This window comes from Falco naumanni, chromosome 14 (assembly GCF_017639655.2).
Source record: "Falco naumanni isolate bFalNau1 chromosome 14, bFalNau1.pat, whole genome shotgun sequence".
NCBI classification, from domain to species: domain Eukaryota; kingdom Metazoa; phylum Chordata; class Aves; order Falconiformes; family Falconidae; genus Falco; species Falco naumanni.
Window position 1 is genome coordinate 9,659,854 of NC_054067.1, and position 26,225 is coordinate 9,686,078.

Here is a 26,225-nt window from a genome sequence, read left to right on the forward strand (position 1 = left end):
GTGTTTGTTTAACTACTATGATTATAGCTATCTCTTTCTAGTTGAGCAATGTAAGATGGCAGAAGTTCCACCTTTTAAAACTTTTAAATCCCTGTAGAATTGACAGAAAAAGCTGTAACCACAAATTGGTTTGCAATTTTCCTCTTTCTTCCCAGCAAGCTCTGTATGGTTATATTATGAACCTTGCTTCAAACAAACTGCTTCTGACTTTTATGATCCTTTTGTGATCTAAATGGCTATCTCATAAGATATTCCACTGCAGCTTCTTTTTCAATTGCTTTTACTGTGAAATGGCATTCTGGAGATTTCTGGGGACCATTTCACACTCTTACGGTATTGATTTGCTAAACCTGATGATAGGTTTATATTTAAGATGCAGTCTAGTATACAAACAAAGTGTAAAGCTTATGAAGAACGGATTCAGGACTTTCAATAACCCCATCTTCTTGATGGGGTTTGCCTCTTTAAAGAAGGTTAGTGTTTTACACTGAGTTTTTGAGTGCAGGTTGCTGTATGGACTGTGTTTCTAATTGTCTTGGAATGTTTCCATTACACTGAATTATGGTCACAGAAAAAATATGGAGAAGATGACTGCTAGCAACTTGTAACTCTTTCCAACATAAGGTCAGAGCAAATACACTAAGGCACTTGGGGACCTAAATGGAAAAATGGATGTGAGATTGTTCCCTGAGTTCTCACTTGTGAGGATGGCAGAGAATAGATTTTCTCCTGGGTACACTAGAAAGCTAACAACAAAACTAACTTCTTTGGCTTCAGTGTTGGAGATACACACTTTTCTTTAAAAGACCGATCATTGTACAATGGTTATGGGCCAAGAAAAAAATATTCTTTCATGGAGTTATAGCATAAAAAATAGTCAGAAATGTTTTTATGCAGAGAATGACACTTAATATTCTGTTGGGCCAAACCACAAGCCCATGGCTCTGCTTTTACTCAGGCAAATGTTATTAAATTAAGAGTTGGACCCAGGTAACTCAGTCAAAGCAAAATGAAACAATCAGATATCCATAAATGCAATGAAAAACACCCAATGAGCATGGGAATGACCGGACAGAGCTTGGAGTCTGAGTTCCTGGATATTTTGTTTAGAAGAAGGAGCAAACCAAATGCTATAAAGATGAAGACCACTGTACATATACCCAAGTGAACATGACCGTGCTAGCATTCCCCAAACGCTGGTGAACTCCTGTAGGGTGGTGCAAAAATAGGAGAGTGAGGGTCCGAGACAGCTTCTGGAGTGAAGGTGGTATTTGGGTATCTATACACCTGCACATGGGCAAATTAGGGAATGGAATAAAGAAAGTCACTGCAGTGGAGGAAACAGGACAAAAGGAGTGGGGAATCCTTTAGCCTGCAAGCAAGAGCAGCAATTAAAAATTAATTTGATCGTAGCACAATTATATGTTTTAAAAAAATACCAAATGGCTCTTAAAAAAGAAGCTGAAGTACATATGCTAGTATATATGTCCAGAACAATCCTTTACATATATTATTAGGTGGATGGCTTTATTCTTGAAATGTGTGGATGAATTTTGGAGTACGTGCATGAGTGATGATATGATTGTATATGACTGCTGGGTGAAGTCTAGATGAATTGCTTGTTGATATTAAACAAATAAAGAAATTCCTCTAGCAATAGCTGGAATAAGTGAAGATAACACTAGTTAGAGCTGACCAGGGTCAGTTTTGCTTGCACAACAATCTCACATGCTCATTTCTAAGTCTAGCCTGATACCTGACTTGTCTCTCTGCTTTCAGCCACTTCTATCCTTTTGCTTTGGTTTTGTAACTCTGCCCCTCAATGGTGTAGGATCTGCACTAGTTTCTTAAATGTCATGTAGAATAGAAAGAAATGTGGGATTTAACTCAATACAATTTTAATGACAAAACAGGAACATAAAAAACTAAAGAATTGCCATTGCTGCAAGAACACTGACAACGGGCAGTATTTAATAAAATTCATATGTGGTGGGTTAGCAAATAGACAATCAGAGCTGCAGAGCCCTTAATTGTTGGTGAGGGACTTAAAAATGTGTTGCAGTGAGTTTTTTGTGCATTTTTTGAGGCTCTCTAAATGAAAGTTTCATGTATGCACAAAAAAGCTGAGAAGTTTGTACCCTCCAGGATCTTCAGACTTCCGTAAGAAGTCCTACAAGATGTGCAGTCATGTCAAGGTTTTAAAGGGCTGATCCATTCTGGGAAACTATCCATTGTAGATCATATAAATCGCCCAAATCATCACCGGTACTATATCTCATTTTTATTATAGATCTGGCAAGAAACATCTGTCAAGACTAAAGCCTAACTACTCTCATAGTAGCTACACAATAGACATGGACATTTTAGAAGAACATTAACAGTCTAGATGACAGAACAGGGAGTATGTTTGTTAAATTAGCAAGTAACACCTGTGTGAGAAGGTTAATAATTTGGAGGATGGGTCAGAAGACAAAATGATCCTGGTGAAGTGAAGATAAAATCTGCAGAAACAGGATAAAATACAGTGTGGACAAGTGCAAGGTACTACAGCTTGTCAGGAAAATTCAACAGGAAAAATACAAGGTAGACAATGACCAGTGAGGTAGTTTTCTAGAAAAATATCAGATGGTTATAATGGATTACACACTGAGCATCAATCAATAGTATCAGGTGGTTGCAGAAAAGGCAACCATTCTCTTGGGAAGGTAAATAGAAGTGTAGTTTGCAAAACATATGGCATAATTCTGCCTTATAATGACAGGTACGGCTTAAGCTAAAGTACCTGTTTACCCAAGATGGCTTTTGGCAAGCTGGGAAATAGCGTTTTGCACCCCTGCTTGTAAAAAAAGCCAAGTTCTGTTTCTGCGGTGGTACCTGAAATCTGACTATGTGTATCAAAGATGGGAACAACTGATGTCTGAGGCAGCAAGGTGCTTCTAGGTCTGGTGTATGGTATCCACAGAGGCCAAGGAAGTCTTCTGCTGAACAGTAATTAGAAATTTTCTTGTTAGCACCTGACATTTAATTCTTCAGAAATGTTTCTCTCATTGATAAGATATTGGCAAGACAGTGTTCATTTGCCTTGTTTTATTTAAAAACAAAATGTCTTAGAGGCATACCTATATGTCCTAATGCCCTACAGGTTTGGTATACCTGAATCTAGATATCTGTATCTACCTGTCTGTCTGACTGTCCATCTGTCTGTCTATCTATCTTCATACTGACCTATATAAATGAGACCTACACACCTGGATACACTGGAGATGGCAGCACACGGTGTTTCTGGCACACACCTAAAACTTTCACCTTACTTTTGCATCTCAGATCTTTTTTCACCAGATGAAAATTTGTGGTGCAATGAGATAATTACTTTTTAAATTTCTGTTCTCCCCAACAGCTTTGATTTTTGTTTAATTTTAATTTTTAATTTTATTGATTTTTAATACAAAGCACCTTGGGCTGTTTGCAGTCAAAGATGTCTTTGTCCTGTGCACATGTGGATTGTGTACACAACTACAGTGCTGCAGAAGGCACGTTTCAGAACAGCCATTAAGGTACTGTATCCTCTGGGTCAGCTGAGAATAAACTCAGAGTAAAGTTGGCAAGAATTATTCTGTGATTTCCTCTGTGAAATATTTCAACAAGGTCTTTGAAGACTCAACCAAACATTCCCAAAGCAAATTAAGCAGATGACATTATCCTTCCCTCTTGACTTCATGCCCTGAAACACTGAATAGAGATGCTGCCAGGGTCAGATTCCCAGTTTCAGCGAAGCTACAGTGACTGAAAATCAGCGCTTGTCAGCAGAATAAGAATAAACAACACTCTATCAAGGAGGGACTCAACATCCTGGTTTTGAGACCGGCACTTTACAAAAAAGCATACTATGTAACAGTAGGAAAGCAATTCAGACTACCAACCTGCAAACTTTGTTCAGCATAATTCACAAGTAAGGGTCTCTTTTTTCCTAATGGCTTTGTCTGGATACACTGGCTGTCTTTCTTATTTTAAGAAATCATACTCCAATTACGCTTCTTAAAATAACCAAGACAGAGAGAGCATAAAAAGTTTACCTTTAAGATTAAAAACTTTATGCAAATACAGTGAGAGGAGATTGAACAATCCAAAATATACAATGTTATTTTTCTATGGCTATTCTAGAAAAACATTAGCAATACGTGGGCTACTTTTCAATGTTGGTATCAATATCAAAAGACTGGAAAATCTTAAAACGCTGAAAGACCATCTGTGCATGCTAGCAACTGCCAAATTTGCAACTGTGGTTTCTTCCCTGCTAATTCCATATTTTCCTGATAGATTAATGGGCACCATTTATCCAGGATAAATAAATGTGGAAGGCCTGCCTCCCCCCTTCACTGCGCCTCATCATTTTACTGATTTCCACCAGACCACTGAGCACATTAATGCAAGTAAGCCACTGTCTGGATTCAGAAATTATCACATTTGGTAGAGAAGGAATGCTTGGCATTGCCCGTTTCTTTACAGACCGAAAGTCCTTGAAGTTAAAAAGAAATATATTCAGAGAACTCCAGAGTACAAACAGCACAGACAAACTGCAGTTGATGGATTTTTCTTTCCTTTCCCTGACTTAAATGTAACCTATGCATAGAAAAGCATAGATATTTTACACATACTACTCTTGTTTCACCATGTGCATTTGTCTTGTTATTTCTTTTGAGAGGCATGTCAGACACATATATTTAGACTTCTAACTTGCTAATTTATGCCAGCTAGTGTAAAATTATAGGGTTGGGAATAAAGTTGCAGAATCAAACCTTTATATGTGCTTTGAAGGAAAATTTTCCACTATTTACAGTAAGACTTCCACAATCCACAATATGCTAATTCTTCCACCTAGTAATTTGCATTCCTGCATGCACACACATGCATTCACAGACATACATACTTCACAGGTTTAATAAGAGAACCATATTTCAATGAGCTCTCGTACTACTCAGATTACATTGATTTCTACAAAATGTATTGATGTAGCAGAGCTACCACATATCTAATAGTTTGTTTAATCTACAGAAGTCTAACTACATATATCTAACACATTATCTGGCACTTGGATGATTTAATTGTGTGTTCATGGGGCGCTAATTGCAAATTTCGAATGCAAATAGTACATAATCTTGTTAAACACATTTCTTTAAGAGGAGGAGATATGCCTTTGCTGTATGTCTGCTGTCCCCATTCACTGTAGCTCCAGGTTTTGCTAAGAGGTATAAGCTGATAAAGCCTGTTGGTGCATTTGCTGACATATCTTATCCTGAATGACATTATCATGGCATATTACATCTAAAAAAGAAAAAAAAAAAATTACTAAGGACTGGGCATCCCATTGGCAAGAAAGGAGCATGCCTCATGCCAAAAGAAGCACACACTCCATGGATTTATAGGAGCAAGGCAGAGGATTGCTGCTGTGCAAGCTCTGACAGGGATGTCTGCTGAAGTTCTTTGCTACTTTCTTAATAGTCTCTGTCGTCTCTCTTTCCTTGTAAATACACATTAGGTTAAAAACAAAGCCTGGAAGTTCCTCCAAGTGAAGCACAAGTGAGGAGCAGCACAAACTCCCTAATCCTAAGAGACAGAGAAAGAAGGTAGAGCAGCACAGGTTCACCTTCAGCCTAAAAAACTAGCAGATGAGATATTTTGGTTGTATTTTCTACTAATCAGCCTCCCACTACTTAACACACTATTGTTTCTAGTGAGCTAAATCAGCAACAAGATTCAGCTAAAATAAATTACTATAAAAATCAAGTGAAAAATGTAATCTTCTTTCTCCAAGATGCTTTTCTGGATCTTATTTATTTTTCTAAATACAGACAAGAAGAGGTAGTCCTATTCTTTGTCTGTTCCAGAGAGCTTCTGAAAGCCTGGACTCTATTGGAAAACCTTTGGCTTTTTTTCCATTGCTTGAAACACTGTCCTGGATTTATTTCCCATTTGCTTAATTTTTGCATATATAAAATGATTTGTTTTGATGCAATTTCTTTACATTTACACCAGCATGATAAGCAAACTCAATCATATATATACATAAATTCATAGGACTATTAAGTAGAAACTTTTATTATTACTTAAGTAATAAGCTCTGAGATTACTTAAGTGAAAGCTTAATGGGGCTTAGTGGGACTTGAGCAGATGATGAAGTATTTTCTGAAACGGGGTTATTTCCAGAAGACCGTTTATAGCTTCTACAACCCTGACTGGGTCTAAAGTGACAAGCACCAAGCTATAACATTTTAAAAGTTGAAGCAATAATATATTCACAGCCTTAGAAACACACTGTCTGCACCTGCTTGTTCATGCACATAGTGGCAATGTCATCATTTTGAAGGGAACTGGTTATTCAGTTAAACAAATATATCAAGGGCTAGGAAGAAGAAGAAAAAAAATCCAACAGCCCCAAAAGCAGTTTAAAAAAAAAAAATTAAAATAAAAAAAACACGGAAGTCCTCAGTTATAGCTTATCCAAGATTTTATGGAGGGAAAAAAGCTTGACTCCTTTGAGCCAGTACTGTTTACAGTTGCTGCAATGAAAATTCTAATTTTGTGCTCTAATGAACACAAAACGATCCATAGACAACCTTGGCAAAACTTATAATGACTGTGTAATTGAAGTGACTTTGTCACATTAAAAAAATATTTCACAAAATTGTAGGAAACTGCCAAGAAATAAAACTATGGGATGGGCAGTCTTGGATATGTGATACAGACTGCCATATCATCCTTGCTGCTTGGTAAGTGTTGGGCTTATAAAGCTGTGAAAGATTCATCTGCAGTCACTCTTCTTACAGCATATTAAGACTAATTGTGAATTACAGCAAGTGATTCATCATGAATGTGTGACCTAGAATTTACTTTTTAAAAACACTGCTTGTGCTGTTACGCTATCTGGCACAATCCGTATGTGTGGGAGGTGCTATATGGTAAACTGCTAGGTCACTCTCAATGCACAGGTTGCGGAACACGGATAGACCCTCAAAATGTTCCTCCATTTTGGAAATCTTATGGCAAAGGGGCACTAAAATAGAACTGAGATCACAGCCCACTGGGGACGATATAGCTTCAAGCCCCGGCATGGGTAGAAGATTCTCCAAGACACCAGATTTCTCCAGAAATATCCCTGATGAAACTGGCATACACTTAACTTGCAGGGTTATGCTCACCATGATGCACATTCTGGCCATTTACTCCTTGAGTTTCTCCCCTCCATTCCCTATACCCTGACCTCCAGGAGGGTCCACACCTTTATTGTCCAGTGGGCAAAGCACTTGGCTCCTTTCATCTGCCTGTACAGACACCTCTCCACTGCCCAGGAATGGGGCTGAGCCGATGGAGAGAAGGTAAGTACCAGAAAAGTAGCAGTTTCTGTGTCAGCGAAGCACAGTGGTATTTAACAGCTGCCATGCTGAAATACAGAGGGATCAATTAATATCTGAAATCCAAATTCTCCTCTGATATATCTCCACATACATAGAACTTGGCTTTAAATTTCATAGTTTGGTTTCAGATACAACTGAGCACATATTTTCTATTTACTTAGCACAGCAATGACCTCAGCAAGCACCTGCAGTAAGTCCTGTAAAGAATGTTAATACTGTCCCCAAATGCAACACAAAAGCTTTTTTTCTGGGGATTGAGCACCTAAGCATGTTTAGGAGAAATAAATAAATAATCTCTGCCTGTTTTCACTGTGGTAATTTTTTTTCCAGAGATCAGTATTTCAGAAGACTTTTCACATCGCTCTTTCACTTGAAAGACAAATCTGATTCGACATGAAGTTCCATTACGAAGAAACTGTTACATGTGATGACACTGGTTATTGAAAATTGAAATGAAGTGAGAGGAAGCTAACACCAACTTGTATGAAATTCTGCTATCTTTGAATGACACAGGGAACTCAATATATCTAATCATCAAAGTGAAGCCCATTGGGAACCGAACTACAGTTGTATTGCAGAAGGTTGCTACTTGATTGCTAGACCCAAAAGTGCTAAGCCATATGCCACTTATTTCTGTGTCTAAATAGCTTACTATGATTGATACTGAGGGTGGTTCTCCTCTTCACAGTAAAACAATCATGAAGACAACAGGAATTAGGAAACAGAGTATATAGATTATTTTTTACAATCCTAATTTTTAACCCTGCCAGTTCCTGGATCTTAATGTAATTTATTCTGTAATAAATTCAGTCCACGCTATTTTTTCCCAGCAGATCACTAGCTTTTGCACAGATCTTAGCTTGCGAGCTGCATTCGGTATTCTTTTTCTCTCGCTACTGTTGGTGTGTGGCCAGACGAGCCTGATTATAAGGGCTCAGTGTTGGCCTTGAGTGTAAAATTTTTCCTGCTTTCTTTAGAAAGATTTTTTCCACCGACCTTGTGCCAATCTCCTTGATTTTTCTTCCTCACTCGTCTGTCTCTCTGAATCAGCCTTTTCCCAGCACTCCTCCAGCCTCCCCACACTCAAAGTCACTCCAAGGTCAGTGGAGGGCCCTCGTACGCGGGCGCTCCACGTGTCCCTCCTCCCAGCTGGAGGCAAAATGCGCTCCGTTTACAATATGCTCAGTTTCCACTTGACAAGGTCTGGAAGCTGCTACATATATCGGAACTTAGGTCCCATAGTCAGAGAGAGCACAGCACTGTCAAGATATGACCCTCTTCTACGATTACAGAGCCAGCAAACTGGCAGGGTCTGATGGATAAGCCGCTACTTTAACATATATTACATCTGTAATGTGAGAGTTCTGTGACTCAACGCAGTCTCAACACACAACACAAAACAAAAATCAGCTCCGACATTACAAGCACCCCCGCTCCAGCTATGCTAATATCTTCTTTCATCCATGATCTTTGCAAGTCACATAGTGTTACGGTAAAGTGTTCTGCACTTAAAGGAATATCTGCAGCTTCCCTGCCACTATTAATAAAAATATTTAATGCTCTTGTTAGGAGGCGCCATTTGATTACTGAACTGTTATCCAACAAATCCTGAAAACAATTCAAAGTAAATTTCCCTAATATGTCTATTTTTCTATCCTGCCAGAAGGGTTGCTAATGAATTTGCTGCTTGACTGCACAGACAGATTGGGAACTATAACTGCGCTGGCCTGGGCAACATGGCACTGGCACCAAAAACCTATTTGTACCCATGCAAAGTTCTCTCTAGAGTATGTCTCTCATCCAGAGGTGATTTTCCAATAAAATCAGCCTCGATTATTGCAAGCACAGGAGCAATCCCTGAGGGAGTATATCAGGCAATTCAATACTAGGAAATGTTGTACTAGGCAAAATTAACCTTGTAGCAGTGTTATTTCCTGAAACATTATCTAGCTTTTGCCTTTCTTTCGTATTCATCGATCCTAAATGACTGGATTTTTTTTCTACTTCTCTCACTTAGCACAAGATCATTATTTTTTGGTACTTGTATTTAAAAAAAAAATAAATGCTTGAAAGACACCTTTTTTTTCCTTTTATTTCACTTACTCATTGCCAAGGTAAAGGACTGTTTGCTGTATGGCAGGGGCTTTCTTTTGGGTATATAAAAGGTGATAGTGAGGAGGACCACCTTTATTCTGCCCTATTTTCATGACCCTGCAAGGCAGAGGAAGCCTATTAGATATATTACTGGGAGGCCACAAGCCAGAAAGAGCAAGGAAACCTCATTCTTCCCTCCCACACCAAGTTGAAAGTAGGACAAATGCCAGTGAAACTAGTGGAGTTTTGCAGTCCAAAAGAGAGCAGACACATGCCTACAGATTTCAAAGATGCTGTTCACAGCCTCAGTTAAAACCAGCTACCTGGTACCTGTATTCACTGCCTCTTACCAGGCTCTCCAAGGCAGGGATCTTCATCTGGAGAGTGTCTAGCATGTGCTAGAACCTAAATAAACCATATAGTCATATACGTACGCTAACACTACCTAGGGTTTTGCTCTGGCTATTTATCTTCCAGCAGACAAAGATGGCATAACAGTGAAACCCAGCGGTATGAGATCTGAAGGCTGGTACCTATGCTGGATTCAGCCAGCTGCAGTGAAACCAGCAGAACAGGTACTCCCCTTTATGCCAGGATAAAGCCTTTTCTTCAATGTTGTTAGCATTTGTTGCTTGACTGCAATATCTTAATTGCTCAGAAGGACATTTTTAAAGCAGTAATTTAAAAAAGATCACAGGTAGTTAGAAAACAGCTGTTACTTAATACAATGCCCAAAGCAAACAGAATAATTGTATGAATAAATATTAAATAACTTGAAATGCAAAATACTAATCAGAAAGACAAATATAAAATCTAAAAATTCTCAAAACAACAGGATAAGTGAGGAGAGAACAGGTATCCCTTTGATCAACAGCAGACACATGCTAAAAGTGGAGAAAAAAATATTGACCTTAACTAACTTTTTTCTGTCAAAAGAAGAAATTGGGTAAAAGAAGGTTTTCTTTGGCTCAAACTTTCCCTTTTTTACAACTTTTAAAAACTGAGTTAAATTTTATCTTGACAAGCTGTACCACAATGAAGGTGTAAAAACGTTGTGTTGAAAAATGACAAAAATGACCCAGATAAAATGAAAATGCCTATTTCTGTCTAGCTGCAAGACTCCTGGCAAATTTTCCACAAATGCATGATTAGCTTTGGTCACCTGGCACATACATGCCTCTGCAAAGAAAAATACACTGAAGAGGTGGTCTCTCTAGCTGTCTGAAGTTCTGTGATGGCTACTGAGCAACATGCCTGGCTTGGCAGCTGAGGGGTGCCTTGTGGCTGGATACAGCCATCGGTGCTTGGTATTGATGGTGCGTGCTCAGATTTGCAAGAGATTAGATGAATGAGCTCTCAGAGTCTGTTCATCTCATTGTCTTGTAAGCAAACATTGTGCACTACACAGGACGTGTGGTAATTTAACCATCTACTATAAATTATACAATCAAGTCGGAAGCATTTCACTATAAAAATGTATTGCGCTCATTTGAAAAATGTGTGTTCTCTCTAGGTACCTGTTGTGGTGGTAGCTGAAAACCTTAATAAAGCATAAACTATTTTATATCTCAGGACTTAGCCAATGTGACTCATTTGTACAGTTTTAAGTCCAAACAAACTGCTAGTCAACTAAATTATAACTTATTACCACAGGCTACAGACTTTTAATACATTCTGTGGTTGGAACAGGACTGATTTACTGTTTTGGGCCCTGCCAGTAGTTATCATGCATCATTTCCCTAGAAATAAAAATAGCCCTACTGTGGTTATCCTTTGGACTGATAAAAATATATCTAACAAGATGTGTCAGAGGAACAAATTCAGAAAATAAAGGTAAAATATTAAATAGACTTATTATTTTATGTCTAAAGTACTACATCTTCCAGCTGCTGTGATGACTTTGGAATAAAGCAAAAGGTATTGCAAAAAGGAAAAAAAAAGATCTAAAGGAGCAATTGAGCTCTGATACAACCACATGGGGATAGCTGAATTGTCAGAGCTTTGCAAGAGTCAAAATTTACATAAAAATCAGTATTTAGGGATTAATGTGATATCATCAAAAAGGATTTAATATGTGCGTTTCTTTGCAAACAGTTTAAAAGCAGCAGTTCTATAATCCATTTCCAACACTAACCTTTAACTTGTAAGAGTGAAATAATCCTTCACAACATTTCTAGAGTTCACATTCTGCTGAGGAAACATAGCCCCCCCCCCCAATAAAACTCAGTGGAAACCAACAGTATATGTATTGGTTTTCAAAGTGATACTCCAAGTGCTGACTCTGCTGTGAATACTGCATGTTTGTACAGACTCTACCATGTGGCCAGGCTGCAGAGTCGGTGGCATTTGGGGGTTTTGTGAATTTTTGGAGGGGTTTTACTGGTAGTGCAATAAACTGATCCCACTGACTGAACCGTGCACCTGTGTAGATGCCTAAGTGGACAGACTAGGAGGATCAGGGGCTAAAGAACATTGTCTATAATTGCCTGTAAGCAGGCTTTTTCCTGGATTTCTACTGGGGATTTGAGTGCTTTCGCATGCTGGACTTAAAGTATTAAAACATAAATATGTATGGATTTCTTTGAGAAATGAATATGGGCAGGCAGTTTAGACACTATGTTATAATGGATTTCTAGAGCTAATTGAATTGGTGCTGGCTGATTTAGTAGTTTGCCAGAAATAGTCCGAGGAGATACAAGGGGAAGCAAGGTTTAGAAGCAGAGACTAACAGGTGCCGGTGTGGAAATTGCTTGGGAGTTTTACTGAGAATAAGAGTTATAGCAGGTTTGGGCTTTTTGTTTCCCTGAAAGCGGTTTAAGTCCTTTAGCAAATGTTCTTCAGGTAGACACACACACACACAAATGTCCATAGGTAAGTATGGTCATAGATGCCTATGTATACATGTATGTACATATATATACACATACATACACATATATATGGCCATCCTCCTATACAATTATACATGAATAGGAGGCTTTTTCAACCTAGACATGACATGCTTTTTTTCTTCTTTTTTTTTTTTAATTTTTATTTTTATTAAAAAAAATAAAATACAGAACTACAGGACAGGAGATACCCTGCAGAGGAAGAGCTTAGCACCATCTCTGAGCAAGAGTACCAACAGCACACCGTCCCTTTTGTACCTTTATTGCTAGCAAGTGCCTGATTTGACTGGTTAAAAACAAACCAACCTTCAGACTTAGCCCGCTGGCCTGCACTTTTGCCAATGGGAGCAAAAGATCTGTTTATGGTTACTGCTATTAAAGCATACATTAACTGATCCTCGGAGTCTGACCTGCTTGCCCTCCCGCTTAGTGAGTCAATAAGAAAACCCTCTGGCTCTGCATGACTTGCTCAGACCTCAGACCTTCCATGCAGAATAAGGTCTGTCCAGGGAGGGAGAAACAAGGTGCCACTCCAGCTGGTAAAACAAAGATATTTTTAAAGTGCAGCCAGTAGAAACAGTCACTCCTATTCCATGTATAATCAAGGATGAAAAGGCCACGAAAAATACCACTGCGCTTTGCAAATGAGAGGTCAATTGAAATGTCAAGATATCAAATGTTAATGGATTGCATTTCCAATGATGGTTAGGACAGAAAACCATACCAAATCAAGTCAGATGCCATTCTGAGGAGAAGATGAGTTTTATGGCAGGAAAAGACAATAAACACCAGAAGTCTTTCTGGTTAACAAACTTGTGGCTGATGGAAAACAAATATATTTTGAAAATATGAAAAGCAGTGGGATTTTAACACAAGCTATAATCCCAAAACATGTATCTGGAAGTCATTAAATCCACAGCAAATTTAAGCATATGCAGGTGTTTGGGGAAAATGCCATTGCTTTCTTTTGAAGAATTTTAAAGGGACTATGAAAGAAGAGAGTATAAAGGACTCTCAGGAAAGGCAATGCTTTCTTCCCTGAAGCAAGAAGTCAATTCCAATATTCTCACAGCTCTACAGCAGTTCATGGACTACATGGATCACTCTTAAAAGCATTCATGTTCCATTTTAAAAATTTAATTTTTCTCTTACAAAACTGTTGTATTTTGTAGTGCTGGGTGACATCAGGCTTTAGCCAAATCATTTTTTCACCTGCCCACATTTTCCCAAGAAATCCATTTGGCCATTTTCATAAAGGACTGTGACCTGAGGCATTTGTTTAGAGTGACATGATATCCTGTCCTTAGTCAGCAGGGTGTTGCTATGCAAAGAACTCATTTCTGTAATATGGAAAACAGTGAAAAGGAACTAGTTATCCTCCTAACCACTCTCACTGCCCAACTAGTAGACACGCAGACTTCCTTCCCCAACTGCAGAGAGACCAGCCCTGTGCCTATGTTAGCTCGCTGGTCTCTCACACACTTAGAGGGAAAATGGTTTTATGTGCCCTTTGAGTAGGAAGGCTCCTTGGTCTTTATCGCAGATACTTAATATTAGGAATGATGCACAGTGAGTAACCATTTGCTCTTTTCTGTAAGGATAACTACTTGCATGGATTCCAGTGCATATATGAGGAAAAGGGTTTAAAACAAACAAAAGACAGTATTTTTTCATACCCTGTGGTGCTCAACTCCACAGGATATTGTGGGCACAAGAAGTATAAACAGATTTCAAAAGAGATTTTACATGGAGGATAAGTCCATTGGTACCTCCTAAACACATGATGTGTGGTTATGAAAGTGTAAAAAGCTGTGTGCAGGAAGGTGGGAGGATACTCCCTGTGGAGGATGCCTCTGTAATTGCTGTTCTCCCCCCACCTTCTGCCACTGGCAGAGATAAAGCACTCGGTTGGTTGACCTTCAGTCTATGTTGATGTACAGGCTGCCACGCCAAGTGTATTTGTACGTGAGAGTGAGGCCTAACACTGTGTCTGGATCTGAGGAGATCCTGCAGCTCAACCTGCTGATAAAAGACAAGTGATGTGGTCCAAGTCAACATGAATGTGATTCCTTTAGGCGTTATGCTGATGTGGGCTCCCATTACCTACCTAAGTCTGGAAAAAAATCTGGGAAGAGTGATCATCAGTTGGGATTCAGAACAAAGGTGCTATTGAATTTTAATGATATTGCTGTTTGCTCCCTATTCCATCAAATCACAGGGTATACAGAAAATTATTTCCTCTGGATGTCTCCTAATTCAAAACCATTTCTCATGTAACAGCTCTTTAGAAATTGTAAACCCTCCACAGGGTAAAATTGTTTAAGTCTTTCAGAGTCAGGGATAGGAACAGTGTGGTAAGGACCAGCAAGTAAGTAAGAAAGCAGGAAATCCCTTTCCCACTACAGACTGTCCATGTAGATACGGATAAAACCAATGGGAGAAAGCAAGTGGTTCTTATATGACAAGGGCAGGAGGAGACAGATAAGTTAAATGCAATGGATTCTGCAATTATGGGGGCCACCTTGGTGCCACATGTTTTTGGAAAAGTAACTGAAGTATCCCCACAACCCCCTCCACCCCTCAAAAAAGAAAAAAAAATCAGTTTTGCAGACACAGAGATTTCTTAGCTATTTTATGTGTGTTTATTTGTATGTCAGATGATGCTACCAAGAAAGATGAGCTCCTATGGATGTGTCCTGTCCTGCAGTGCTACAAGCAACATGGAATTGAGACCAAGCCTTCTGAAGGAGCCAAATGCCACCTGCATCTACTTTGGCCGTCAGAAAGTTCACACCAGTTAGTCTAAGCACCTATAGACATTAAGAAACCAGCTGCTTGGCTGCCTTACTGAACTGTAGTAAGAAAACTTCCTGGTTTTTTTCCCTTCATAAAGTGTTAAGTGCTGGAGGGATTCAACAGAACAAAAATGAACAGTAAACTTCCTCTCAAACATTAAACCAGCAACATTAATAAACTGAGCAATGAAAAGTAAATCAACCATTTCTACAGAAATCTTCATCATGTTTCTAAACTAAAATGTTAAATAGTGGCACTGTTAAGGTCCTGTCCAAGGACTCCATATAAACTATATTCTTTAAAAGGGCGTGATTTCTGATTCCAGTTTTGGGACACAAGAGCTATGTTAGCACAATGTAAAAACATGGAATTTTTTTATGCTAACGACAACTGCGAATATTTTATATATATTTATATATGTAAAAAAAATATATATTGTAACAGATGTCAAATGCAGTTAGATTCAACTCAACTTATTAGTGCATGGCTTTTAGCCAAAAGCAATTCACATTTGCAGAAGTGTACTATCACATATGTCTTAATAACAGAAATGTGTTTTTAAAAATGTATGTGGTAAGTCACATATGGTAGAAGAAATCTGTACAGCTTTCAGCCCTTATGACAATGGAAGCTGGTAACTTTATTTTGCGTAGCTGAAGAACATTAAAATTCAAGTGAAATTCTCTTTGACATTTGAGAGCTACAAAAGCAATGACTACAAGCTAGACAAGCCTGAGCTGTACTAAGTGTGGCTGTGACGCTGATATAAATGCTGTCTTAAAGACACTATTCTTACTTTTGCCCTGAGTGTAATATTTTAGCACACAATCATAATTGTATACAGGTACCTTAAATAATTACATGTTGCTGAAAAATAGTAGGCAGATTTTTCAGCTGTTTTGTTATGCGGAGTGTAATTAATATGTATAATGGATTCCCTAGGGTACTAATTGAAGCTGCCACCATGAACATAGTCAAAGAGAAGTTAAACAACCAGTTGGGGGAAACACGACAGGGTGAGATATGCACATGTAGGTAGAAAGAGCGAGACTGTCCATCTGGCTGTCTTCCATTCCAACATGCTACACTTAAGTCCCATAAAGGAATGATTTAGCCTAAATCACCCTTTCCCCCCACTCTCAAATCTTTCTGGTGGATTAATTGGGCATCAGTGTCACATATGCAGTTTAATGACTGAAAGGCTCAATATCTCTATTATATGTGTGAAAATTCAGTTGAGCCATTCCTGAGGATCTGACTCAAAATATTAAAAAAAAGGTGAATGAATGCTAAATAATTATTTTGGAGTTGTTCCACTGGACTCTTATCACCTTGCAACTCCTGAACCCTCTAGAATGTGAGGTCAAAACACAGCTTATTTCACAATCTCTAGTAAACAACCACCAGCTAATAAAGACTTTAATTCAGCTTCCACTGAATTTGAACTAGCTCTATAGGCAAGAAAGGTCCCTTGTCTTATTAGAAGTTTCATGTGCTATCAGATCCCTGCTGGATCCTATTTCTAATTTTTATCAGATTGAACGAAACATAGAGAGAGTGATTTATGACTGTCTTGCCTCTTGCATAATCACTCCAAGGAGTGTTCATACACATTTTGCGTTCACTTTATAACGGGTAAATAACTACACATGATGGAAGCCAAGTGAGAAGTAGAACTGTACTCTTTTGTAGTGCGCTAAACCACAATGATTAATGATTTGTGAGTCCTTTCAGTGCATGTTCTTACAAATACAAAACCATTCCAGTCCAACAGCCAGCATGATCAGCAAACTACTATAAAAATAAGAACATTTCCTCTGTCTATAACAGGAATATACAGTTACCGGGACTTAGTTAAACTGCAGTGATCACCAACTGAAGCTAAAAATATGTGTTTTATTGGTACATAAGAGCCCATTAAGACTGGAGTACTCATTATTTAAACAGAATCACTAATTGCTGGTAGCTTTAACTGAAAACGCCTTTTCTCAAAGAGCCAGGACATCTATACAGCAACTTTCTTAATTCCATGATATATGGTTGAGTGTTGCTGCTAGTGCCCTAAGATTTAAGAACTTCTCATAAAATGCCCTGGAAATTGCTCCCTGGAAGCTTGCTCATCCTTCACAGAGCCCTACTCTAAAGAACAGAAACATACGTGTGTGTATGGTGTGAGAGAGACACACATACAGAGTGAGAGAGCTCTTAATCAACAGGATGGCAAAGCCTTGATACATAGGTGCAAAATATTCCCATGTGTCTAGAAATCATTTGGCACATTCTTAGTTATTTCCCCCCTGTCAGACCTTCTCAAGGATTGCAATTAAAAATCATAATCTTTTTAGCATGTACAAACCTCCCCAAGGCTAGGAGCACTACGTATTGAGTATGATTCGATATTATTTGGCAGCTATTCATAGACAACACATTAATTTATGGAAACTGGATGAAACTTGGGGAGTGCAATCATTAGGGACATATGAGAAATCGAAAGCTTTCCTTAGTGATACTGACCTTCTTATAGCTACAATTAGGGGCAACTTGAATCCTATTATCTCTTTCATCACCCTTCTTAATGTCCTAGTCTTTTTAGTGATTGTATACAACCACCTTGTTAAACTTGCATTTTCAAACAGATATAAAAATAACTTACTTTACAGGAATGTTTCTCAGTTTTGTCTTTTCAGCAGCCTGTAAACAGAAGAGGGGTGGGGGAAACAAACAGTTAGGCAACACACCAAAGCACAGCCAAGCCCCAGGAAAACATCAACTTGCAGATGCTCTTCAGAAGCGCACAGCCAGGCAGCCCGCCACCACCGGGGTGGAGGGATGCAGGAGCTGGACCCTTTCAGAGAGACAGCGCTACAGGTTTGAAATACTTCTGCCCCAGTTAGTGGTATCAGTGTGGCTTGTTTATTTTTAATGGCCGTGAGTGTTTCAGAACCACTTGTTCGGGGTGATTACTTCATTTCCTGCGCCGAGGTCTGGCCTCCTCTGTCACAAGCTATCTGTCCATAGCTGGAACCAGAACAACAACAGGAAAAAATAAAGGGAAGAACGGACTCCGTTTCCAAAACAGTTTTTATTCACCAGCAACAAAAAAGGATGACCAAATGTTCAGATCAATTTCCTCTTGTGAAACCTTTGAGAAAACACACTCCAAATCATCTAAATGAGTAAATCTTTGGGCCTCTCGGCCTGCACCACCTCAGACATGGAGTCTGGTTCCAGTTTATTGCTGAACCCATTGATCTGTGTACAGTCCATTTATCATTCATGAAAAGAGCCAGTGATCTTCACAGTATATTAGAAGAAACAACTCAGATCATCTGTCAACAGCCCTCTTATTTCTGTTTCCCTCTCCACGGGGATTTCATCTCCTTCGATTCTTCTTGAATTAAAATGTTGCTAAGCAACACAGCTGGGGGCACTGATGGCAGAGCCACACCAGTCTATCACACTGGTTAAGCTGCTCGAGATCTCAGAGGAGATTTTTTTTTTAAATGCTTCTGTGGTGTAATTATGTAATCTAAGACAACCTTGCATCCCTCCTCTGATTTTTTTTCGGAATAGGTAAATAACGTTTTAATGCAAGAGGGCTTGAAATATCACCTTCAGATAAACCAGTGTTGTTGTATCTTTTCAGAGAATTCCTCCTAGTGTTTGCAGAACCAGACTGTAATAGATTTAAATGTGGGAAGCGGTCAAATGGTTAGAGAGATTACAAGCGCTGATAGCAGTGAAAGACAGAATTAAGACAACGGATCCATAAACCTATTATAGTAAGGAAAGTTTTAGTGCTTAATTACCTTCAGAGATATTTTTATAAAGCTTACCAACACTGAAGGGTTTGGTGAGGACCTTTAACCTCTGTTATGCTTAGGGATGGGAATAAAATGGTTCTCACATAGGAACTGCTAATACTAGTGGTCCTGAAAAATGCCCACACAAGCCCTTGAGAAGTTAAATTTTTTATGAAATCTGACTAACTTTCAAAACCTCTGGTACCTACACAACTGGGTTCCAAATGTTGCTGGAACGTGTTTTTCCTTGGGCTTTACAATGGGGTTAGTTTTTCAAAATACCTGCTGTTTTGGTGCTTTTACCTCCAATCATAGGAAACACAAAATCTGTGTTTAAATCCATGGAAATCCCTAATAATGAGTTTAAAATCTGGAGAAAGAATTAGAGCTTGTGAGAGCTGGAATGGGGCAACACCAGTCTTCTGGGCTGGTTCCCAGTGTCTGAGGAAAAATGTTTCATTTGGATTATGTTTTCCATCTCAATAATAAATCAATGAAAGCATGATAGGAAACAATTATATTAATCGTACAGTAGGATGGCTAAATAAAACACTTAAACCTCAGGAAATGCTAAACTTAAGATTGCACAAGTGTTACAGACCCAAACCTAATTATGTCCTCTCAAACAAGCTTATGATGAAATGGGGTCCCTGCCTCATTAATGAGATAATGTGAGTCGTGCCTCTTTCCAGTGATACTCTCCCAAATCTCCCTCTTTCTGTTGCCACATGTACGTGCAGTCAGAAGCATGTTATTAAGAAATCTTTCTGAGCAATAAATTACATGTAACAACACAAAAATGCTTTATTTTAGATGGATTAAAACACCATCAAAAATGGCACTTCAGTTTCCCAAGCCTCCCACTAAATGCCAAGTTTCAGTCCCATCCTGCAGAGAACTGCGGTATTTTTAAAGCTCATAAACAGCCTTCCACAATGGCAGAAGTGTTTTTTGACTATCCAGTGATATTTTGCTTGACCCTTCTATATACCAAATAGCTGGAGTATAATAATTATGAGTTCAAGCATGTGAAACTTGCATCTGAATCAGGTTTTTTTTCCTCTGAATTTTTAGAAAATCACTATGCAAAAAAATGGTAACAAAATACAGATAAAAAAAGAAAATAGAAGAGCAGAGATTGTCTAGGATCACAAGTAAATAATAATAATGCAGTCAATTCTAATACAAAGTAAGCGGAAGATATTCTGGAGAGCATGTGCATGATGGTGTGAGCTAAAATGTTTACATGAAAGATTAAAGAAGATGAAGATATTTCAGGGAGTGAGAACTGGCAATGTCAAAGTCATAGATATTAAAAGAGCAGAGCCTAAACTGAATGTTTGATTTTTGACTACTTAGCTACATTGATGGCAACTGTTTACCCCGAAAAAAATGTGATAGCTTTAGGGAGAAAGAATTACAGATAGATATAGTTTATTTTCTTGGACCATGAACATTCTAGCACATTTTTTTCCTTGGATTTTTACATGGAAAACTCCCACATTTTTTTTTCCTTTTGTTACCACAGGGAGGCACTTCCCTAACTCTTTAAGAAAAGGTACATGCTGGAGAGACAGTGTCCTTCACACACATGCCAACTCATACAGAGTTTTAAAAAAAGATATTGCAAATGCTCAGGTTAATCTACATGACAGCCTAGTTTAATGTTGGATGATCAAGCAACTGGTCATTTCCTATTACAAATGATTCAGTTTGCCTCTGAGTGGGACCACGGTGATGTTAAACACAGCACAGAATATATGTCAGTCATTCCATCTGAGAAAGAGATGCAGGATCTGGTCTTCTGCTTTTATTTGTCTTGTAGGTGTTGCTCATTCATTTTTCAAAGCGGATTTGTTGCGATATCATGAGCATGCCCAGTGGCAGAAGATAAGGGAAGGCAAAATCAAAGTGACATTGAGTAACTCTACACATTAAGCTTTGATGCAGAAACATATTGTTTGAAAATACTTGGTGTGCAGCAGGTCTGTCAATTAGAGCTAATTATTTTTCTCTGATCAGGAAGAATGCAATCTTGTTTTAGGCAGGTTTCTTTGAAATGTACGTCTTTTATATAACGTCATTATAGGAAAATACTTCTTCCAAATTACTTTTTTTTCAGGGCTGCTTAGCTATTGACTCAAATTGTCTGTGTTGAGTAGTTCTCTCTGCTTTGATAATTAACTTTTGATCATTACTGAATTTAGCAGCTCTAGTTAGATGTGTTCAGAGCCATCCTCCTCAACTATTTCAGTGTTCATCGCCTTTAATCTTTGAACAAAATGATCTCATTGAGCCTCCATCAGTCTCGCTACTCAGTGAATAATTCCTGTTTCTCATCTTCATGACTGTTTGATTTGCTTTAGACTCAATGCCAGCTTTTGATTATTAATTTAAGATATTTCAAAGACAAACATGTTTTAAGAGTTATTTTTTCATTATGTATTCCTAGGCCTTCACACATAAGAAACTGGTTTTAACTCCACAACGATTCCTAAACTTCATGTATTAGAAGTAGTATCTAGAAATAGAGCAGGTAGGAGGTCCCTAAACTTTGATACATATGCCCTGAGTGGGAGATGCTGCTGTAAAAGATTGGAATGAAACTGGACTGGTATAATGTAACATTCAATGGGTGTTAAGAGAATTACATCATGGGATCTTTGCTAATTCTGAGCTTGAAAACTTGCATTAAAATAATTTAGGATGATTAGAAAATGGAAGCCAGAGTGAACCAGACAATCATTACACTTTAATTTGTAATTTCCTTCTGGTGTTGGTGGGTTTTTTTGGTGTTTGTTTTTTCGTTTTTTTTTTTTTTTTTTTTTTTTTTTTCCCCAGTTATGGCCTTTCCATAATTGTGCCTCTGCTCTCTAAGACCTTTTTTCAACAGCTGACTCTAGCATTGAATAAGAAGGAAGAAGATGAAGAATACATGAAAAGCAGTAAGATACAGAGGAACATCCATCAGAAAGTATTTGCCCAGGGACATTTTCCCATGACTTTTATAACTGTGAATGACTCCTACCTCTTATGTTGTATTACAACTGACTTTGGTGCTAGTTGTTTTAGCTTTAGTTCAAGAACCACCTGCACTGTGCTTTACTTGATCTACAGCATGGATATACCTATCAACTTATTTTGTTAGCAGGTATTTCAATATTACACAAAAGATTAAATATGGGAATAAGCACAAACTACTTCCAGATTGTGCACAAGGACCTCAAAATGTGAAAAAAGGTGCTTTTATTCATAGTATCAGTTACCACACTGGCTTTTGGATAGAAAGAACCAGAAACAGTACTGCAGTCAGTACAACTTTCCTGTATCACGAAGACTTGAGGAGAACTGGCAAGAGGCTGGCTCAAAAATACCAAAGTAAAATAACTGGTATCTGCAGAAGGCAAATTAGATTTTTGGTCAAGTGTTACAGGGGAAGCATCTGTTATTCAAAGAAAATACATATTTTACACTGCATAACTGAAAATCCTGGATTTTCAGGGAAAAGTATTTGATTTCAAGAAAATGAGATTAGACAAAAAGTATTTTTTAAGAATCCCTCCTCACCCTCTTGATTCAGAAGCACTGATCCTAAGGCAGCAATTGATGAGCCTCAAAACGTTTTTTAGGGTGAGACAGATGGCATTTCATGCACTCAAACATGTTGGCAGAAGAAGGAAGGCCTCGTGCTTTAAGTTCCTGCATAAACTGCTGCAAATCTAACAGGTTAATCTCCCAGTTTCTAACCAGCAATGTATGCTTGGGTGGATAGCTAAGCAACTCAAGACAAAGAAGTTTACAACCCACCATGCCATTCTCCTGTCCTGTAGGTTATACAAGAGACTTCTTGGAGACCCACTCCAAAAAAACCAAAGAAACTTTCCCTGTTAGTTGAGTTATATACATAGTTATATATACATATCTATATATCTATATCTTTGTTTTACCATGATCTTATTTATACAGAATGCCTTACCTACGATCCTAAGTAACGAACTGAAAACTACTACTTACTTACTGTACTCTATTGTGCTCTGATTCTGTAATGATACAGTTCATGCTAACTACACTTCCTCTGCAGGAGAAGAACACAGTGTGCAGCAAACAAACCACCCAGAACTGTGCTAGGAGTTAGAAAGCCCAAACCTGAGGGCTGAAGGATTAGCATGTGATGATACATGCACAAATATGTGTTGTGTTCCATTATTTTTTTTTTCTTCTTTACTTCATTGGTTACACTCTCCTCTACCTGTCCCCTAATGTCAACAGAGGATATTGTATTTCCTTCTTGCTAATTGCCTTTGACGTGAAGTTGGCAACCTTGTATTTGAGATTCTGTGTGTGATGTTCTGGGTCAGTCTCACCTCGAGGACAAAAAGCCCAATGTTACTATATCTAGGACCAAAACCCAATAGAGAATATGCTTGCCTCGTCATGTATTTTTAAAAAAATTAGTATTTTTCCTTCAGAAGCCAAAGATGTGAGATGGATCTGTTAAAATAATTTTTTTGAAATATCAAGTCACCAAGCATGTGTTATGCACAAATCAGAATGGTTCATTGAACTCTCACTGTGTATGAACCACAGAGAGCTTCTCATCATTGCTTTGAGCAATGCAATAACCTTCATGGCTTCAGAGATGTTCAAGAATACTTAAAATACTGGAAATTTAATTTCAATTGGGGCAGTGGAGGCTGGGTAAAATGAAAACCAGAGTTTAGGTGACCAGATCTAAAACAGTCTTTCTGTGGACCAGGAGTCACCTTCACCCTTGATGTAAGTGAACTGGCTTTATCTAAGCAACAACACCGATATATTTGGGCTTCTGTCAGCACTTTTTCACAAATTCCTACGTTTCCATCAGGCCAATGGTGGAAACCAGACTAAGGAAGTGTGCAGTGAAAAATGTGGCCACTTCCCATTCTTGAAGGACTATTCCATATTTTTTTTAAAAAATGAAGAAAAGAGCTGCACACATTCAGTGCGTACTTCACTCTGAGGAGCACTTGTTGCTTGTGTATACGCAGCTGAGCTGGTTTTAAATCAGCTAGTGTGGGTAGTATGGTTGTTGTTGCTTTTGTCACACAGGCTTCAGTCTTTGCTGAACTTTACAAAACAACCTGTCAGTGAATGGACTTCAGAGTTTACTCACATAACACGTATGCTCATTTTAGAACTTCAGTACCAATGTACCTTGACAGAAGAGGCTTGAAACAGTGCCTAGTTCCCCAAGTATTTTGATATAAGCTGGATTCTTTCAAAAATACTTTTGACAGGAAGTTTCTAACTGTATTAATTTTGACTCCTCCATCCAACACAGCAGAAATTGTAAGATGACATTACAAATTCTACTGATTTACTTTGGTAGTCCTACAAAACATTGTCAAGTTGCTTTACAAATGCTAATCAATGTCTCATGAAGCCTAGTAGATTTAAATGCTCTGATAATACTGACTTGGTCATTGCCAAGTTCTATGGCAGAAAAAAGAACTCCTGGCTAGAGTTAGGCTTGATTTTTAATGAGAACTGTTTTATCTGGAAAAAAAATATACAGCCCTGGTGACAGAAAAAAGTTGGGAAAATTGTACTGAATTGTCCATGTTTCAGAAATAAAAATATTAAATTGAAATTCTCACTTGAAACATAATTTCCTAGCAAACAATTTGTTACAAAGTCATTACAAATGACCTAGGCTTAGTGGATGATAATCCTACTGTAAAAATATAAACATCTAGCTAGGAATGAAACTCAGTATTTGCCATTGTCTTATTTACTCACACTTTTTTTAATACATGTGTTTGGTTCAATGCTCCAGATGGCAAATAAATAAAAAAAAAATCCATTCCTTGTTTGGTTTACTCCATAGCTGCATTTCAACATGTTAATGACATGATTAAAAATATTGAGGAGGCAAAAGAAACAGAGTAAAGGTCTGGAAACATTTGTAAGAAAAACAAAAAGTCTCTCTAAACTTCCCTCAAGAAATAAGCAGCAAAAGGCTAGATTCAAAGAATATTTTGTGACCTCATTGTGCAGCTGCAGGCAGTCTCCAAGCCTGTGCACTCCTCTGTTTCTGAGTTCAAACAGACAAAGAACAATTCTTTGTATCTCCATCCCTGAAAGTTACCTGAACAGTGCTGGTATTTTAGGTCTTATAATGATGTGTAGGTTTAGCGTGCAATGTCTGATTGTTACTTTTGCAATGTTCATGCATTATAACTTGCTGTGTCAAAATGGAAAGGAGTACAGGGAGATATCTCAGAAGCAGCCCCTTGTACTGCTGCTCATTTGCAGTTTATGCCCTTAGATTTTCTGTTGTGGCAAAGGCCTTCATCTCATTCCTTCATGAGTTCGACCTGTCCTTAGTTTCTTCCCTACTCTAAATCAATGAACAGTTGCCTAGACTTGAGAAGCAAAAGGGCAGAGTCAAAGAGTACCAGCAGTGGCAGTGCTGGGAAGATGTGAACTGATGTTGCTATTGTTAACACCACCCATTAATTTCCAGCACAGGACTAAAGACTTTAAGGATTTTAATTTATACTGAATGCTACATCTACACTGAATGTTAAATCTATTACAAACAGGCAGCAGAGGTAACAGAGGCAAACACATGAAATAACTCTTTGCTGACCTTGGTCTGGTTTAGTACATTGCTCAGATGACTTAGCCAATTACTAAATTGAACAGCTCCAAAAATTATACTTAATAGTATTGCCATGGAATTGGTAATTTTGTAAAGCAGGCATGCTCTCTGTGAGAGCACCCTGCCCAAATCAATTGCACTGTCACACTGTGGTCCTGACCTGTCCCTACCAGCAGGCAGAAGGTCTGTTCTGGGAAGATTCACCCTGCTGGCACAGAATGGAGCACCTTCAACCCCAGCAAACCTTGCAGTGGCAGATTAATTCATCCTAAGAAAAATTAAGGTGTTTAGCTCTCATTACTGTTCTCCTTCTGGAATGCCTCCAGGGGAGATCAACTTTCACTTCTTCCCCCCTTATTCTGGCTGACAGAAGCTAATTACTGGATTTATCATGCCCTTTTCATCACCTACTTTACGCTTGTTCTGGCCACTTATGAGTCCCTCCTTCAGACTTTTGCAACGCCCCCAGTCTCAAAGCCAGCGCTAGCACTATCCTCTACAAGTGTAAAAAACTCCCAAGAATTTAGATTTTCAAGTTCACAGACAGTTGCTTGGGCTTCTACAAAAGAGTGGCGCTGCAGATGGCCAG

The 26,225-nt window shown here is 38.4% G+C and overlaps 1 protein-coding gene across 2 annotated transcripts in view; it reads right to left on the reverse strand.

Annotated features, from left to right (window-relative positions):
- The window catches only part of AFF2 (AF4/FMR2 family member 2), a 349,256-nt gene that overhangs the window by 66,406 nt on the left and 256,625 nt on the right, over nt 1-26,225 (reverse strand). For both annotated transcript variants that reach the window (XM_040614279.1, XM_040614278.1), the window contains exon 9: nt 17,844-17,881. In XM_040614279.1, the coding sequence (XP_040470213.1) occupies nt 17,844-17,881 (38 nt within the window). The remainder of the gene's footprint in view (nt 1-17,843; nt 17,882-26,225) is intronic.